General features: G+C 37.9%; 1 protein-coding gene across 6 annotated transcripts in view; it reads right to left on the bottom strand.

Annotated features, from left to right (window-relative positions):
- The window catches only part of Lrch3 (leucine rich repeats and calponin homology domain containing 3), an 88868-nt gene that overhangs the window by 25952 nt on the left and 43229 nt on the right, over positions 1–19687 (bottom strand). For all 6 annotated transcript variants that reach the window (XR_010039203.1, XR_001202869.3, XR_010039201.1 and 3 more), the window contains exons 8-12: positions 17897–18017; positions 14671–14819; positions 11146–11222; positions 3146–3197; positions 2764–2913 (exon numbers count right to left, since the gene is read on the bottom strand). Coding sequence is in view for 2 of the 6 variants with exons in the window: in XM_013160177.3 (XP_013015631.1) it covers positions 2764–2913; positions 3146–3197; positions 11146–11222; positions 14671–14819; positions 17897–18017 (549 nt within the window). In the remaining 4 variants the exon portion in view is untranslated. The remainder of the gene's footprint in view (positions 1–2763; positions 2914–3145; positions 3198–11145; positions 11223–14670; positions 14820–17896; positions 18018–19687) is intronic.

Here is a 19687-nt window from a genome sequence, read left to right as displayed (position 1 = left end):
CAGGTTTTCTTAACAGCCTGTGCAAGCACTCTAGATGGAAAGCACACTATCAAGTCATATCCATATCCAAAAACAAAGTCACAACTTCCTTCCCATACTAACTGCTCTGTGCCCCACTTCGCTGATTTCTGCAGTGTTGACAAACAATCACACCTGTGTGGTCAGTGTTTTACACACAGTATGTCTTTACACACAGTATGTCTTTTTTTCTGGTATGTGTTTGTGACAGGTAATAATTCTGCCCCTCTTGAAAACTGGTACATATCAAGGTCTGCAGTTATTTTTACTTCCCTTTCCCCTCTTGGACTCCTCCACTCCCCCGCCTCCTCCTCAGATCTCCTTTCTGATTTCTACAAACCTCTGCAGAGATCAGACCTCCCTGTCTCCTTCCTCTGTGAGATATACAAATATCATTATTACCTTTGTTTAGAGATGAGAAAACTGAGAAGAGAGGCAGTGTGAAAATCATAAGGTCATAAAGTTGGTCAGTAGCATAACTGAGATTTATACCTGTCTCCTGATGCCAAATTCTATGTCCTTCCCACAGTGCTAGTTTCACAGCACCTACTATACTAGTAGTATCAGGGACAAGTATAATAATTCTGAAATAGTTACCATTTAATTGTTAAGTAGACTACATATGAGGAAACAGCTCAGTGACTTTCAAAGTTAAGCATATAGTGAGTGGGAAAGGTGGATTAAAATTCAGCCATTTCTGACTCCCAGTTCCTGCCAAAGCTGCAACACTAACAGCTCTTTGGCAATTTAGCAATCACCCAGTTTTATGCCTTCATTTAGCAGCACTGTCTAATTACTGCAGTTACTTTCCATTCCATTTTCCTCCTCTAGTCTCTTTCTTCTTGACCTGTGCTAATGTGAGTAGACTACTTTCACAGAAGTGTGTCTTCTGTTTTCTTTTACTTAAAATCTGCTTTTTCTGTCTAACAACAGATCAAGATCCACCTCTAATCTGACAGCAGTCATGAATGTCTGCAGGGTGAGTAGCTTTTACTAGCTAGGGAACTTCTACAAAGGTACACTAAATACCAACTGATGTAAAACAGACAGACGGTACCTCGGGTCTATAAGGCTCAGCTAAGTCCCTTCCTGAGAGCAGGATATGGAGCCCACTCACCTACTAGCTGAGTATTTAACCTTAGCCGCAGGCAAATTGTTATCACAAGAAAATAACTATGTATTTTATAAGACTGAGAGAATTAAATGACTTAATGTATATAAAGTGCTTAGAACAGCATCTGGAGTATTCAGTAAGCATTTGGTAAATTTTAGGAAGTATCATTATCATCTTAACCATCTCACCAATTTAGTTTTCCTTTTTTGTCATCAACACAAACTCTAACCAACCTGGTACTCTTTTTAATCAGCATTATTTTATTTATTTATTTTTGTTTTTTTGAGACAGGGTCTTATTAAGATCAGGCTAGCGTTGAGCAACACAGCCCAAGATGGTCTCAAACTCATAGGGATATTCCTGCCTCGGCCTCCCAGGCAATGGGAGTACAGGTGTGTGCCACCATGTTCAGCTAATAACTTTCAGTTTTTGATACAAGCTCTTACTATGTAGCCCAGACTGGCCTCAAACTCATGATATTCATGCCTCAGCCTCCTTAGCACTAAGATTATAGGCATGCACCACCACATCAAGTTGAATTTTTTTTTTTTTAAAAGAGGCATGAGAAGGATTGATTAGAGGATACACTTGAGCAGAGTTCAGGTGTTCAAAGAAATGAAGCATCCCCATTCCATTCCTGAATCCCCAGCACCTCCTTCTGAGGTCAAGTCTTAAATGATACTTGTTCTTGAAGTTTTCCTTTATCTTTGATTTAAAATTAGTGTTTTACTGTAAGCTGTCATTCATTCATGCATTCCTAGTATGATCTAAGCTGTCCTGCTGAACAAGACTTATACTTCATGCATTTTTATATTCCTTGTACAAGTACATAACTAGCATTCCATAAAGAGCTATTAAATCAATAAAACTAGGACAAAGTGGTGCATGCCTGGAGTCCCAGCACCAGGGAAGCTGAGGCAGGAGGATCGTTGCTGAGGCCAGACTGGGCTACGTAGTGAATTTAAATTAAGGTCAGCCAGAATTACAAAGTGAAACCCTGCCTCAAAACAAAACAAAAACCAATCAACTCCCAACTCAAAATCAGCAAATAAGCAAGTGAACAAGTTAGGCTTTGAAAAGTTTAAGTTTATCTTAACTGTAATGGTTACATTGCTTAGCTTTCCTAGAAAGACAAGTTCTGTCTCTGTGAAACATAAACATTTTCCTCTTCCCTATCAGAAAGATTAAATAAACCAATAAAGAATTTTCTAAGAGACTATACAAAAAGTAGTCCACCCTTTTCCCTTACTATTTAGGGATTAAATCTAGGGCCTCTGCACTGAGCTGCACTCACAGGTCTCTTTGTTTTTTGGGTACCAGGAATTGAACTCAGGACCTTGCGTTTGCCACACAGGCACTGTGCCACTCTGAGCCTATATTTCCACCTCCTCTCAGACCATTTTGAAAAAAATTTTTCTTTTAAACTTTGAGACAGGGTCTCACCAAGTCACTAAATTACCCAGGCTTTGTTGGAATTAGCAATCCTCCTGCCTCAATCTTCCTGAGTGCTGGGTTGACAGGCATGTGTCCCTACACCTGGCCCTCAGCAACTTTCTCATTAAAGCGCACAGTCTCACCTGACCAGCCACTAAGTTATTTCAGAGAATTAGCAGTGAGTTCAATTGCCTCACCTTGATAAAGTCCAGGACAGCCTCTCTTTGAATCTGCTTCGTCCTGACTTTTTCCTCCTCGTACTGCAGGGCCGCCAGCTGCGCCTCTCTCCGAGTGCGCTCTATCAACTGTTCTCTTCTCCGGTGGGATTCCAAGTCTGTGTGTGGCAGCTGCAACAAAGGAGTCAGTTTGCATACAGAAGTGGGGCTGCTGTTAGAATTAGGGTATCTGAAAACACGGTCAGCAACTATGTCATGTGCATGTGTTATATTAACAGAGAAGACAAGTAGTAAAGTTTATAGATAAGTGGCAATTAATAGCAATTTAAGTATTATAAAAGAAAACCACCTTGGCTTTTAAAAATAAAATAAAAATAGCAAAAATAAATAAACTAAAAATTACCTGATTGTGACTTGGTGACAGTGACAAGAGAGAAGGCGGCTCAACTGGAATTCTGACCCCCCCAAAAAAAAAGAATAACCTTTTGATACCAGACAAACAGACATGAGAAACAAGTAAGCTTTTTATTATTAACACAGCTTTCTATTAATCATAGGCAAGCTATCCAGTTAGCACTGCAAGAGTAACTTTATTTTGTAAACCTGAGCCTGAGTCATTAAATTAAACCGTAGCAACACCGATGCTCCCAACTCACGTTTCCTGTGATATCTCTGATTACTCTAAAGCCAGCTAACAACTGTCTGCGACAGCCAGCACTGTGAAATGGCTGAGATCACTTTCTTTCTTTCTTTTTTTTTTGTCTTTTTCCTTTTTATTGGTACCGGGGATCAAACTCACGACTGCCTGCTTGCAAGGCAGGTGCTCATGCAGCTGAGCTAAATCCCCAGTCCCAGCTGAGATCACTTTCAAGTGGTATCACTTATTTATTAACTATGATTGTCATATAACTACGATCATCTTTGTGTGTAAACATAGATGTTTTTATATAGTCATTTTATCCAAAGAAATCTGGAGTTCCACAGAACCTGGTAACTGTACTTATAAAGAATCCCTACTCTTATTTTCACCTAATGAAGCAATTTTAATAGCAAAAGTAAGATTATATTGAGTTTTACTCTGTTTTTTCTTTCTTTGTGGTAAAGAGGATTTAACTCAGGGCCTCCCGATAGTAGGCAAGTGCTGTAGCACTGATACACACCCCCAGTTGTTTTAAAATTTTGAGACAAGGTCTCACTAAGATGCTCAAATTGCCCTCAAATTTATCATACGTCTGGACCCAGTCGATGGAGTAGATGGGATTATAGGTGTGCAACATCATGCCTAGCTGATTTTTATTCTTAAGAAGAAGGTGAAACCCTATTTGATAATAAAAGGGAGGAGAAACTACTTGCTTATTACTATTAATTCTCATAATTTGGGAATTTGTCTTTTTCCTGAAGCTGTTTTCGTCTCTGTAATTACATTTCTGTTTGAAACTAAAAATGGTGGAGTTGTGACTTTCTGATTTGAAATTTGGAACTGATTGTTAAGCTTGAAACACACTGAAAAGTGAGCTGTATGGTAAATAAAAATAAATCCCCCAAACCTTTCACAGTTTTCTACCACCTACTATGTGTTCCCCGCTTTGGCAGTGCTGGGAATTGAATCCATGTAATTGCGCATGCTGGGCAAGTGTAAATCTCCTGAGCTATACCCTCAGCCCCCAACTGCCTCCCACTAATAATGTGGCAGTTTGCTAAGGCTGCTACGCTCATGTTCACTGCTCTCCCCGCAGATAAAATAACAGGCTGTGGAGAGGGAAGCAGTCTCAGTACAAGTTTGAGAAATCACTTCGTATCATTTGCACTGGCTCATGGTGCCAGACCAGTCTCCATGGTGTGGCCTAATTCAAGGAATGAGGAAATCTGTTCAGCTTCCCCATGCCTCAACTTTCTCATTTCTAAATGGAGGATAATTATATGTATCCCAGAGAGATGTCATGATGTTTAAATAAGATATTCTATGTATATGGAACACCATAAAATGCATATACTAGTGATTATATATTTAGAATAATAGGAATTAAGTACAGCTTTGTCTCCAGATTACTAATTTCACATGCAGAAACTTTCACTAGCCTGTAGTATACTTGTACCAGCCATCTGAAGGTAAACTTGTCAAAACATAAAAAGGACCAAATAAACGCAACCCAAGCAGCTATATGTACCTTGATTTGAATGCTGTTGTAACAATGCTTTTTAATCTTCTAATACATACCTCTACTAATTTCTGTACCCTCTTTTTTCCTTTGTAATGCTGGGGATGGAACTCAGGGCCTTTCAAATGCTAGACAAGTGCTCTACCACTGGATTATACCCCGGCCTTATTTATTTATTTAAAACTGTGAGCCAGGGTCTCATCAAGTTGTCCAGGCTAGCCTCAAACTTGTGATCCTCTTGTCTCAGCTTCCATGATAAGCGAGTGTCCAAAGGTCTAATCAGCTACTCTTTACAACAGAGCGTCTTTACAAAGCTGGTCACATCTACTGTCTCTGCTTCGATGGCCCAGCTTGTTTTACAATGGCTGCAGTCTGGACGTTGTCCTCATTGCTCCGTTACACTGCTCCTTCAGTTCCTGAGTCTGCTGTGATAAACACTCCCACACCCAGCAGTCCCTTCTTAGTCCCAGCCTTAGCAAACCCATCAGCTCTCTGTGACAGGGTACCCTTCTCTACAGTTCTTAGACCACTCTTCACCGAGCCTGAGACATCACCCTCTTGCTCCATCCTGCCCACGCTGCTGCATTTCTTTTCCTAGATGTTCCCACCCTATTTCTACTTTACCTCAAATTCACATTTCTAATGCTTTAATCAACACTTTCAAGTGACTGTCCAGGCATCATAAGCAGCGTACAACCACAGCTCAATTCTCGTCTCATCACCCAAATCCATCCTGCTTTGTTCAGATGCTTTTTTAAAAACCTGATCAGTCAATGCTTACTAGAGAAACAGATATAACACAACATATACAAATATGTATGAGTTTACGAGATTGGCTTAAAATGATCAGACTCCCTTGATTTTTGTTGTTGCTGCTTTTTGTTTTGTTTTTCTGAGACAAGGTCTCCTTATGTAGCTCAGGCTGGTTTTGAACTCCCCATGTACCCCAGTCTGGCCTCAATTTGTGGGCTCCTGCCTCAACCTCCTGAGTGCTAGGATACAGGTGTACACCATCACTCCTGGCTTGTCTGGCAATTCTGAAATACAACACGAATCCCTCTACCTCATGGCCTCTGCCTAGACAGCAGACCAGTCCCCACTCTGTCAGGTTTCTACTGAAATATCACCCTGCAACACACTGCTCTCATTCTCCTTCACCCAACACCACATCTTTTGCAATGCTTATTTTCCTTTTCAAAAAGAGTACTTAGAAGAACATTATCTGTGACGTTTTGTCTCCATCTACTTAATGGTAAACTCTAAGCTATCAGAGACCTGGAAGAGATACAGAACCATCTTAGTGCTTAGGAAACACTGTCAGCAGGAATGCAGTGACACTGTCCCCAAACCACAGAACATGGACACACAGGAACCCACCAACCACAGGTGACATTTAGCTTCTCTCAAATCTTGGGACTTTCCTTGTGCTGTACCCACACAGCGAGTGGGGTTCTCAGAGGGGATGATGGGAGGTTAAGAAAAAACAAGACACACAGGAAAAAGCTGGGGATCAGGTGGGACCTGATGTCTCCGATGGAGAGGCAGTGACAATGCAGCGTGTAGGTCATCAGTGTTCTGTTGAGAACACTGAAAGGGAACCATTTTTAGAGCTATCTGTGCTGTAGCTAACAGGGAGGAACACTGAGGCTGGACATTTGTTGGATTGGCTTTGCTCCAGTCCTGACAACTTGTTCCCATGGCTCCCCTCTGGCACTTTGTGTGTTCAGGGCTGGCCTTGCTCTAGCCCCAGATGTGAGGTTGGTCTCCAGCTCAGGTGCGCCACACTTCTAGCTAATCTGTAACTCTAACATCAGTCAGGCAGACTTTCAGCAGCTCTCTGCTTTTCTTTATAAAATCTGATAAATGGTGAGAGGGGGGAAGGGAAAAAGGAAAAAGGAAAAAGTAAGAAAAGAAGGAAAACATGAAAACAAAGTTTTTGTAAATGGGAGGAAAGGAGGAGCTGAAGGTAGGGGAATGGGAAAAAAAGAATCAAGTTATATCATATACAGATACTAATTCTCCATGATGAATGTGATCATTATGTATATCTAAAATGTACCAATAAAATCCAATTAAAAAATCATATGATTGTGAGCTGCTTTTCTACCTTGACAGCAAAATAAAACAAAAAATTTCCCTGTTTTACCCATATGCTTTTCCATTCCATACTATTTCTTATAGAAGCCAGTGTAGGGCCTAGTTGATTCATTTCTCCTGAGCTAACCAATGTCCAGATTGCAAGCAGACTTTTATGTAACTTTTGCTAGTGTCTACTTTAATGCATTTATTTATTTATTTTTGAGTACTGGGGATCAAACTAATGACCTTATGCTTGCCAGGCAGGCACTTATACCACTGAGCTAAATCTCTGGGCACTCTATTTTAATGTTATATAAATTTTTTTTTTTTTTTTGAGACAAGAGTCTTCCTATATATAATTTAGCCTGGGCTTGAACCTGCTATATAGCCCAGGTTGGCCTCAAACTCATGGCAATCCTCCTACCTCAGCCTCCTGAGTGCTAGGATTATAGGCATGCACTGGCTAAAGTTATATAATCTATCCTGGTAAATAACCATAAAATAATCACCAATTTCAACTTGTTTACTGTATCCCCACCTTTATTATCCCCAGGAGAGACTGTGAGGGGGATTGGGAAGGAGAACACTACATATCCAGTGGATGAGGGGACAGAGGGAGAAGACACAAGTAGCTTTCCTTTCCAGCTGAGGTGGAGAAGGCCAGGAGGAGCAGCCAACAAGCAGCAGTTTGTCAACTGCTGAGATGCAAAGTGCTGAGACTGATTCTTTTCATTAATATTATTCAAATCATACATAAGTCTCGTGAGCTTGAGCATTCCCAGACATTCTCAGATGATTTTGCTTTCTAGGTTCTCTATTATTATTCCACTTGAAGGTACGCCCTAGGAGGGCAGGAACTTTGACTGACATTCACATCTATATCTCCATTCCTAGAAAAGTATTTGCTACACAGTAGGTATTTAGCAAGTATCTGTCAATTAAACAAATGATGTATTGATCTTAAGGGTTTAACTAGTTACTGGGGTGACAATATATAGTACTCTTGTTTAAGGACTGTACTAGAATTTAGTGATTTGAAACATTCAATTAAAAAGAAACTGTAGAATTAGTTTCTAGCACTAGCAGACTAAATGTGCCCAAGAGTTCTTCCAATGGAAACAATTAAAGTGCTGAATAAAATATATTGAAATCTAGATTCTAAAAGAGAAATCCAAAAGTAGGAAGTCTGGATTAAGGTGTGCTAGGCAGGCTGGGACACTTGGTTTTATTCAATAAAGTTACTGATCGGCTGGTGTTAAGATGAGATGATTCAGGTGGGCCTAACATAACCATAAGCCCTTAAAAGCAAAAGAGGAACTCAAAAGAATCTGTGAGATGGGCCGGAGGAGAAGCTAAAAGGTTGAAATGTCTAAAAAATTTCAGTCTGCCACTGCTGTCTTGTTCATGGAAGGGATCTGGGAAGCAAGGAATGCAGGCAGCCCCTGGAGGCTGAACATGACCCTCGCCCAGCAGGTATACAGGAACAGGGCACTCAGCTCTTCAGCTGTGTGGAACTGACTCCTGCCAACATGTGTGAGCCTGAACACGGACTCTCCCAGAATCTGCAGTCAGGAATCTAGGGCAGCTAATACCTAGTGCTTGGCCTTGTGGAACCCTAAGCAGTGAACCAGGAGGTCAGTCTAGTCCTCTAGCCTATGGAATTGTCATGTAATACATAGGTATTGTTTCAACCTGCTAAATTTGAAAGAGACATGACAGAAAACTAATACATACACTGAGTGAAAAAACTGGCTTTTACTTTGAAGATTTCTACTAAAACTAAATTCTAGAGAACTTGCCCTTCATCAAGGACAGACCCAGGAAGTGAGAGGAATAGGAGATAAAGCTAGGTCTGACCACGGTAAACAAAATGTGACAGAAAACCTGGGTGTGAAATTTGGATTCTTGGTTGTTTTTGTTTGTTTGTTTGTTGCTACCAGGGATCCAACTCCTGACCTTGTGCTTACCAAACAAGCACTTGAGCCACTAAGCTAAATCTCAGCCCCTGAAATTGGATTCTTAAAGAAGTCACTCTGAGAGAAATTTCAAAAGCATATAAAATGTAACTAAATCTCTTAGAAATAAGTGGTAAGACTAAAAAGGCCAACTTACAAGACTTTTTTCTTTCATGATTTCTCCAGTTTCTTGATTCCATCTGTATTACAGTCCCTGAGACAATTTTAATACACTATGAAGATGAAGAGTTATGTATGACATATCTACAGAGTAAATATAAGAATAGGTGTACGAACTCTACTATTTTAAGACTCCATAAAAACAAAGGGGAATCAAAAGCAGAAAATTTTTCAATCACTGAGATAAAGTTTATGGTAAGAAACCTTTTGGAATTCAAGAATGAGAAGACACATTCTGAATAATCAAACTAATTTTAGAAATAGTTGCTAAATGTAATGGAAAGGTCCTATTAATTGAGCTAGGAATAAGAATATATATCATTGCCTCTTATCTACCTCTTGGTTATGCAGTAAAAACTTCAGGTTAAAAAAAAAAATTTGAGGGGCTGGGGGTTTAGCTCAGCGGCATAAGCACCTGCCTTGCAAGCAGGCAGTCGTGAGTTCGATCCCTGGTACCGATAAAAATGAAAAAGACAAAAAAAAAAAAAAAAATTTGAGAGCCAGTAGTAGCACTGCATGTCTGTAATCCCAGCTACCTGGGAGGCTGAATCAGGAAGGCTAAAAGTCTTAGGATGGTCTAGCAAAAGGGCAAGACCTTGTCGAAAAAGGCTGAGTGGTAGGGTGGAGAGCTGGAGAGATAGCTCAGCACTCCCTGGGTTTATTCCCTAGAACCATGCCAGAAGAAAGAAAGAGAGAGAGAAAGACAGAGAAAGAGAGAAAGAAAAAGAGAAAGAGAAAGAGAAAGAAAAAGAGAAAGAGAGAGAAAGAGAAAGACAGAAAGAGAAAAAGAAAGAAAGAGAAAAAGAAAAAGAAAAAGAGAGAAAGAGAAAAAAGAGAAAGAAAGAAAGAAAGAAAGAAAGAAAGACAGACAGACTTCTGAAAATCTTTAATGTATTTACCATGGGGCCATAATTTGTGTCTTATTGCTTGGAGGCTTCAGCCAATTCATGCATGACTGTCCCAATGGGTGGTTAATTAATTTTATTAGTAAAAAGACGATAAAAGTTTCAGATCTGTTTGTACCAGCAGTGATACAGGTCATCCGGTTCAAGTTAGCAAAAACATGTTAAGCTCTCTTTACGCATGAATCCACTTTATCACCACAAAATCTCTTTGCTATCAAGTGCTTTCAAATCAATTAATTGCACAGCTAACAGGTTAGGTAGTCTGACTTTAAAATACATTGATTTTATCTTTATTTTATGGCATGAGCACACAAGCACACTGTAACTTAGTTTTAAATAAATGGTCTTTAAAGTCTATAGCACAGCATTAGAGACAAATGAGAAAGCTAAAGTTTATTTGACTGTCATTAAGCAAACTTAAAAACAACAGACTTTACAGGAACCCTTTAAAGAATTTTCCTATTGTTTGAAGATTATGGAGTCTAAAAATCTAAACAAAATTTGTTGAAATGATGTTTACAGACAACAACCATCTTAAATAGTTGAAACTGAAGGATTTTTGAGATTTTCCCAACTTATGGACCCCAGCTACAAATGTCCTTTCAGAAATTAAACTTAATTTTAGTTACTGGGAAACATTTTATATGGCTTATACTTTACAGTGCACAGACTCATTAGTGGTACTCTTAGATATGCACACCTCGACATGTAGAAACGACCAGAAATGTTCTTTAAAAATTCACATAATGGATTAATGTTTTTGTTTTACTTACTTACAAAAATAATTAGTTACTAGTATGTTTAAAAGAGGTTTAAAGGAACAACCATTTATTTGCTCACAATTCTGCAGTTGGAAGTTTAGCCAGAGCTCAACTGGATCCTTCCCATATCTAACAAAGGGTCAGCATTTATGATCAACCACGGGTCAACCAGGAAAGTATGCTTTCAGATTATGCCTGGATGTATAAAAACAACAAATGCTGAGATGAACGGGTAAAAAAAATGTACATAGCACAGTATCTCCACATCTTTGTTATATATGGATCTACACAAAATCAAAATCACTTCACACCTTATTACGGAGATTTAAGATGGAAAGAAATAAGTAGAATTGCTTTTTCAAACCTGTTTTGATGTGAGTATCGTCTCATGTCTTCTGGTTTTTGAAATACCCTAATGGCTACTGGCTTTACAGGTGAACCCTAGAAAAAAAACAGCATAAATAAGTCAATTTAAAATATGCATCCAGAATCCTGTAATTATATCATTTACATTTGACTTCACATTTAAAGACTTGTAAATTGTATGAAAAGTTATTTTAATATAATCTTCAAATGTGAACTTCATGCTTAAAAGCATTGCAGATTACATGACATATGCTTTGATAAAAATATTCATAATCTACATTTTATTTAAATCAAGATTTCCTTCTTGCTGTATTATATAAACTACAGTGACCTAACATAGTAATATTTCCTGAGTGGTAAGGAAGGATTTTAGAGGTCATCTGGTAGAAACTTCTATCTAAGACAAGACTTCTACCTTCCTTTTCTACCCAACATCTGCTCAGTTTCTCTTGAACAGCTATTGTAATTGGGAGTTCTTTAGGCCAATTGTGTTTCTTTGTTTTTCACCACCACAAACCATAACCTTAGTCATACACTAGTCCTGAAGATATTGGTGGGATATCAAGATAAAACAAAAAGTAACTTATAATGTATGGTAAAATACAGCATTAATTAAAGAATTATTGGCAGTTTAATTTATAGTCTGTTTTTGAAAAGCATCACTGGGACGATGCATTGTTGAGGCAAGTTGAGATGGCTGAACTGATAGAAATCACACACTAAAAAAAAAAAAAAAAAAGAAATCTGCCGGGCATGATGGCAGAAGGCTGAGGCAGGAGGATCACTGCGAGTTTGAGACCAGCCTGGGATACAAGATGAGCTCAAGGTCAGCCCTGAACTACACAGTGAGACTGTCTTAAAAAGCAAGAGAGAGAGAGAGAGAAATTCAAGGCAGAATTTTAGTGGTTTGCATAGTATGTATTTTGTAAGATGAGAAACTACAGAAGCAATAAAACCTTTCAGTATCAAAATTAATTATGATAATGGATATTCTATAAGGAAAAAAATAAGAAAACAGCTTCTCCAAAAAGAATATCTAAAAATGAAATTTAAAACTATTCATAGCCTACCTCCAAGAAATAAGTATATCACATATAATTAAAAAATCTTTAGCAGTTACTCCAAAGGTCTAAAAGCTGACTGCCTTAAAGTCTGAGCGCAATGATCAGACTGAATGATTCTAATGAAAGAATTCTAATGACAGAATACTTATTCTAATTATAGTGACCATGTCATTCTTTTTTAATAAGCAAAAATTTTTCCTAGGATGCTACATAAATGACTTAACCACTCTGGTTTTATGATATTGCAAGCACCTAAAGTTACTATCAGAGGCACTGAAACTTTCCAAACAAAATAAATGTGATACTGACTTAATTTAAAAATAAGTATAGCACGAGGTTGTGAGTTCAATTCCTGGTACCCCACTCAAAAAAGACTCGAAAGTGTAAGTTATAACATATTTAGGCCGAGGTAGATATATGGGAGTGGCATTACAATAAAATTAAATAATAGTGCATTTAATATCTCAAATAACTTAGTTTAATAATCTTTTTATAAAAATAGCATTCAAGAACACAAAAAAGTTGTTTTTTCACTGTTTGTTAAAAATACCTAAAATAATAAAGCCTATTTTACTGATTTTAGGAAGCTTTATGACACAGAAATCATATAGCCTTATGATACAGACTTTAAAAACTATCATATACAAGCAATTTAATATTTATTTATTTATTTGGTCTTTTTGAGACAGGATCTCAGTATGTGGTCCAGGCTGGCTTTGGCTCACTTTGTAGCCCAGGCTGGTCTTGAACTTATGAGGATCCTTCTGCCTCAGCCTCCTGAGTGCTGGGATGACAGAAGTGTGCCACCAAGCCCCACTGCATTTTAGAATTTAAAAACACATTTCTATAAAAAGAGCCAAACTAATGGATTAAAGAAATGTGGCATAATTTGCCATTATAGTGCAAGCATTTTCAATTAGAGTAGATACTCAAGAAAATGACCACAAAAAAGTAAGATTATAATGCGACATGATGAATTTTACTTTTATTGTACAACAGTTCTTTGCTTTAACAGAGAGGCTAACAGCCTGAACCACAAGCAATTCACTCACTATCTACCTATTACTGTCTCTGAACTGCAGGATTTGACTTACATAACTTTTTCCAATTCCTTTTTTTTTTTTTTTTTTTTTGTCTTTTTCATTTTTATTGGTACCGGGGATCGAACTCACGACCACCTGCTTGCAAGGCAGGTGCTTATGCCACTGAGCTAAATCTTCAGCCTCGTCTTTATCCAATTTCTGAATGTGTCTTCTGAACACCGACAAAAAGTAATGTGTTCAAAGCCTTCAAACAGGAAAACCAAGGGCTCTTTTAAAAAAATGATAATGTCACTCTGTAGCATGTCCCATTTGATTATCTGTTTCTGAAAGGCTAAATACATCGTTCTCCAAAAGCCCCCGTGTGTTTCTCAAATAACCCCAGCTCAGAGGAGGGACAAACTCCAGACTTCAACGTCACAGACATGAAGATGGAGCCATTTTATTAGGCTGACTGGATGCACTGAAGGATGCTATTCTCCGTTAGACCCTGGGGGAACTGGCAGAGTCTGCAGTAGGCTGAATGCACATTTGTTTTCTAGGGCAATTCAATCCTAGAATTTTAATAGCGAACAATTTAGGTCCTGTCAACTTAGGATAAAAACTCTAATATAATTAAGCTTATTATAAAAATTTCATGGGTAAGTTGTGTATTGTCTCAAAAGTCAACTTTTTGAGCTTAATTCTTATACTGACCGATCACATTATGACTTAAGTTCTAGTAAGAAAGCAAATAAAAACAAAGAAACTCCCAAAACACCAACAATGGAAAGCATGTTTCCTCTGTATCTTCTTCAAAGGCCTTAGGTTATTCTTAGGACTGTTTTACTTTTTCTTCAAAAACTTTTTACATTTTCGTTCAAAAAAGTACTGTTTTCTTACTTAAAAAATAAAATCTAGCCAGGTGTGGTGGTGCATACCTATAACCCCAGCACATGGGAGGTTGGGGCACAAGGATTGCTATGAGTTCGAGGGCAACCTGTACTACACAGTGAGTTCAAGGCCAGTAAATTACACAGAATGACCCTGCCTTAGAAAGAGAAAAAAGCTAGGTGTGGTGATGCACTCCTGCAAAGCCAGCTCTTGGTAAGCTGAGGCAGGAGAATTGTTGCAAGTTTGAGACCAGCCTTGGCTACAAATTAAGCCCAAGGCCAGCCTGAACTACATACCAAGATTTTGTCTCAAAAAAAAAAAAAAAAGCAAGAAAACAAATACACAAACAAAAATCTAAATTCTACTTGAGACGTCACATTTTCAAAATAAATCTGAAAAATTTAGGACTAAAATTAGAAGTAAACATTATAATGAAACAATTAGGCCTACACCAACAAGTTGCTGATATGAGAGAAATGTATAATACTGTGAACTGCCTAAACACATTCTAGGGAACAGCACAAGCCTAGTCTTTAGTTGTATCACCTCGTGCGAGACCCGCCGCTGTTCAATGTATGCCATAAACTGTGAACTGAGGCTGTTAGAGTCCCGGCCTCGGGGCTGTCTTGCTTCATCCTCCTCCTCCTCTGCAGCACAGCTGTCAATGTAGTCGATCTGATCCAAGTCGTGTTCCACTGCAGTTACCACATGCACCAGAGAAAATAGGTAAGACAGACCATAAATGACATTTACTTAAATTATATTCTCTCCTTTCCCTTAACATTTTCTATTCTGAAAATAGACAGAAGGACACAGAGTCCATGGCCACTCACTTTTCAGAAAAAGTCTCCTAAAATCTTAAGTCCAAGGTCACTGCAGAAAGCTAATGGTAATTACTGAAACACAGACCTAGTTAATCTCTCATTTCTTTTTTTTTTTTTTTTTTTTATTGGTACCGGGGATTGAACTCACAACCGCCTGATTGCAAGGCAGGTGCTTACACCACTGAGCTAAATCCCCAGCCCCCCATTTCTCTGGATAGTTCCATAGAGTTTTAAACAAGACAGTTTGAGTTTGTGAAAGAGAAGGCTAATTTTTAACAACTGAAAGGTGCATCTTTTCTTTTAATTTCTTAGGGTGCTTAATACCGCCTTTGGGGGTTGAGACACAGAATACCTAACAGTTAACTCAAAGTAAAATAAAGGCAATAAATAGTAGTCAGGCGTGGCAGCGCACACTTGTAGCCCAGCTCTTTGGGAGGCTGAAGCAGAAGCATTGGGGCCAGTGGAGGCAACAAAGCAAGGACATTCTCCCCTCAATCAATCAATCAATAAAAAATAAGGAAAGAAAAGAAAGGGTAGGAAAAAACTGGACTTGGAGAGAAAGAAAGTTATTGAGTAATATTTCATTTCCTGTAACTTTGTTGAATGTTTTTTAAAAACCATGACCAGAACAAAGGTTTCCTATTTAGAAAATTAATTGCTAAAGGTTGACCTTGCACATACTTGGCAGTAATTTGTGAATGAAAGGGAATCATTTGAAGAATTTTTTCTTTTCAAGATGCTTCAGAGTGAAGAAAGCATATTATTTCATCTAGTAAGTTTTAGAATGTCCTACTGTTAAGTTTAAAACCAATTACATTTAGTAAGTATTTAAAATAGTGCATTAGAAAAAAATGACCTTGCTACTAAGATGGTTTCTTCAGAGATGCAGTAAATCTCCATTATTTTATGATACGTCATAAGCTGTCTGTTAAGTGCAGTTTCTGGAACAGTGAATTTGGAGACGTCTAGTTCTCAATTTAGTTTCTGATCAAGTTTTTTTTTAACAAATTCTAAAGATGCAATTAATATTAAAAATAAATTCTGAATTACTAAGATTTGCTCATAGCTACAAAGGATGAAAAGGCACTAAGTCTGCATCACCACTGGAAACCAAATAAATAAATACATTTTTTACGATGTGTTACAATTTTTATACAAAATTTATATTATGACTATTTTCCAAGACAGTAGTATCATTGTTTCATACTATTTGGACAGTACAGTCCAAGAGAAAAGAAAAGCACTTACAAAAGGAAGCCACGTAAGTAATTTTAAATTTCTTAGTAGCCACATTAAAAATAAAGATAGCTGGAGTTGTAGAGCATGCAGGTTATCCCAAGTATTCAGGAGGCAGAGGCAAAAGGATTACAAACTCAAGGGCAGCCTGGGAACCTAATCCTCTGCCTCAGCATTCATACATAATACATACATAGGAGTAGGGAGGTACCATGAGGCTTCAGGTTCAAGCCCTGGTAATGTAAAACTCACAGCCCCATCTCCCAATAAAAAAGAAAGGATAAGATAACATTAAGGTTTTTTTGCTTTTTTTTTGTACTAGGGACTGAACTGAGGGTCTTCACACTGAGCCTTTCAAATTATTTTTATCGTTGTTCTAAGACAGGGTCTCACTAAGTTCTCCAGTCTGGGTTTAAAGTCATTAAATTGCCCAGGCTGGGCTTGACCTTGTGATCCTCCTGCTTCAGCATCCTAGAGTGTTGGGATTACAGGTATGAGCCACTGTGCCTGGCTAATACTTTTTATGTTGTCCAATATATCTAAGTGTTATTACCTCAATATATAATGTACTATTTTACATATCTTTTTTTTTTTTTTTACAAAGTCTTCAAAACCTGATGTGGATTTTATGCTTATAGTATATCATGATTCTTTTCTTTTTTTTTTTTTTTGAGACAGCATCTCGATATTAATTTAGACTAGCCTCTAACTCATAGCAACCATCTTGTCTCGGCCTCCTGAGTGCTGGGATTACAAGCATGCACCTCCATGCCTGGCAGGAAAACAACATTTGAAGTGCCTGATCACAACATGTGGCTAGTGGCTACCATACTGAAAAGCACAGATCTAGAAATTGTGTCTTAAACTAAGTTCCTGGAAAGATATCATATATGAGGGTAAAATTTAAAAGAAAAGGAAAACTGCTGAAATGTGAGTGGAATACTTAGGTGACATGAATAAAGAACATAAGATGGTGAGGAAAAGAAATATAACAAGCCACTTAAAGTCATTATTCGGAGATAAAAGCTTTTCTCTACAAAGCAAAATATGTCATTTATCTTTTTAAAATCCCCTGCAACATTAGGATTTGATGATTTAAATTAAGCCAATATAGATTAGAATATTAAAATTAAGTTTATTTTAGAAGTACTATCCAAGGAAGCAAAGATATCTACTTATTCTATAAAAACTGCAAAATTTTGTGGGTTTTTTTTGGTCTTTTTCCTTTTTACCGGTACCGGGGATCAAACTCACACGGCAGGCGCTTATGCCACTGAGCTAAATCCCCAGCCCCCAAAAACTGCAAAATTTTAAATGCCAGAATAAGGAAAACATTCAGAAGCTCTGAAAAGAATTATTGTAGTTGAAAGAAAAGCTAAACACTAAACAACACACTGAATTCCTACAAGAGATCAAATCATCGCCTTAAAAAGGGAGAATGGTATGACAAAGAAGTATTCCAGGTAAACTGTCTCTAAATAAGTTTCCTTCCAAAATAAGAATGAGAGACACACTTTTCACTACAAACCTGAAAACTGAGAAACTGAAGTCTCATCCCTGAGGAAAACAATTTTTTTTGGTCATTACATGAAAAGCTCTTGAACAGTTCAAAACTACAGACACCAAAACAAAAGGAGTGGATGTGGAAAAGACTGCTTCAAAAAAATGACAGAAATTGAAAAGATTAGAGATGTCATCAGAATTCTGTTTACCTCCACCATTTGTTACAACTAAACTATTCCGACTCTCTTGGTATTGGCTTTCTCTTCGTAGTCTTTGTTCTTTAGTAATTTCCGCTACCCGAAGAGGCAGATCTGAAAATTCATCTGTAGGCTTAAAACACAACACAAACATTTAAAAATTTACCTGAATTTTGGACAACATATTTAAGTATGGGCATAATATAAGCTAGTTAAAATTGACATTTAGGAGGAAATAACAAAGGCATTTTTGGCTTTGGTGCTGCTGGAATTGAACCCAGTGCCTTACACATGCTAGGCAAGAACTTTTTTTTTTTTTTAAATCGGTACCGGGGATTGAACTCACGACCACCTGCTTGCAAGGCAGGTGCTTAGGCGACTGAGCTAAATCCCCAGGCCCTAGGCAAGAAATCTTAGCAGCGAGCTGCACTCCCAACTCAGCAAAAATGTTTTAGAAATGGACAACAAAGACAGGCAGACAACAATATGAATGCATTTAATGCAAGTGGAATGGGGGGGTTTTGTTTTGTTTTAAAGATACTCTCCTGTCTCAGCCTCTCAAGTACTGGAATTACTTATGTCACCCAGTCCAGAAAAATATTTAAAAATGGTTAAAATGGTGAACTCTGCTATAGATATTCTAGCACAGTCAACAAAGAAATCAGGGCATTCATAATTTTATAAATATATGCACAGATCTGTAACCACATATGAATCTCTATGGACATATTCACCCAGAGATACATACACAATCAATTCCAAATTATAAATAGGTAGTGTTTTAAATTTAAGTTGCAATGGGGTTTCAATGAAAAAATGTTGGGGGCTGGAGGTTTAGCTCAGTGGCATAAACGCCTGCCTTGCAAGCAGGCAGTCATGAGTTCGATCCCCGGTACCGATAAATAGGAAAAAGATAAAAAAAAATGTTGTAAGCTGGATGTTACAAGACCTGCTTAAAAAAAGCTTAATCATTTAATTCAACGGAAGGCTTAGTATTTTAAAAAGCAGAAAATACAGTGGTAATAATTGCTTCTTCTTTTGAGGCAGTCTCACTGTATATGTAGGCTGGCCTTGAACTCACTATGTACCGCTGGCTGGCCTTGAATTTAGTAATCCTGCTGCTTCAGCCTCCAAAGTGCTAAGATAACAGGTGTGCACCACCAAGCCCAGCTCAATAATTAAAAACAAAAAGCAATCTATTTTGACATATGGATACTCTTTTTCTTCACTTCTCTTTCTTTGTTCACAAGAATGAGGGTACTCTTCAGCAGGTTCCCATCTCCACCCACCGACCTAGTCGGATCTTCCCTTGCCTTCCAGCATTTCTTCTACCTCTGCTTCAGACTACTCAGACTTCAAACTGTAGGGTTCAGTTTTAACCGACAGTTCCTGCTTGCTTTCTAGAATATGAAACTATTTATATAGAGAAGGAGGTAATAAGCTTATAAAATACACATGGTGAAAAGCTGGTTGGGCCGGGATACACCTCAGTGGCACAGCACTTGCCTGGCAAGCACAAGATCCCGAGTTCAATTCCTGGTAGCAAATTTTAAAAAAAAGAAAAAGAAAAAAAAGATGGTGAAAAGAAAAACTCTTTTTTTTTTTTTTTGTTAATACTGGGGGTAGAACCCAGGGCTTTGTACATGCTAGGTAAATACCACTAAGCTATATCCCCAACCCTAGAATACTATTTTTGGATGGAAGGATTCCATGGGGTTTTTGTTCCTGCCTTGATTTTCCTGTATTTTATATGTTAACAAACCAAATTCAATTAGGCTTTCTCTTTCAGCATTTTCTTTTCTC

This window comes from Cavia porcellus, unplaced genomic scaffold (genome assembly GCF_034190915.1).
Source record: "Cavia porcellus strain 051 isolate PalLab524CR breed Dunkin Hartley unplaced genomic scaffold, mCavPor4.1 scaffold_14, whole genome shotgun sequence".
Classification (NCBI taxonomy): domain Eukaryota; kingdom Metazoa; phylum Chordata; class Mammalia; order Rodentia; family Caviidae; genus Cavia; species Cavia porcellus.
The sequence above is the reverse complement of the archived record's forward strand: the minus strand, read 5'-3'. Positions and strand labels throughout refer to the sequence as shown.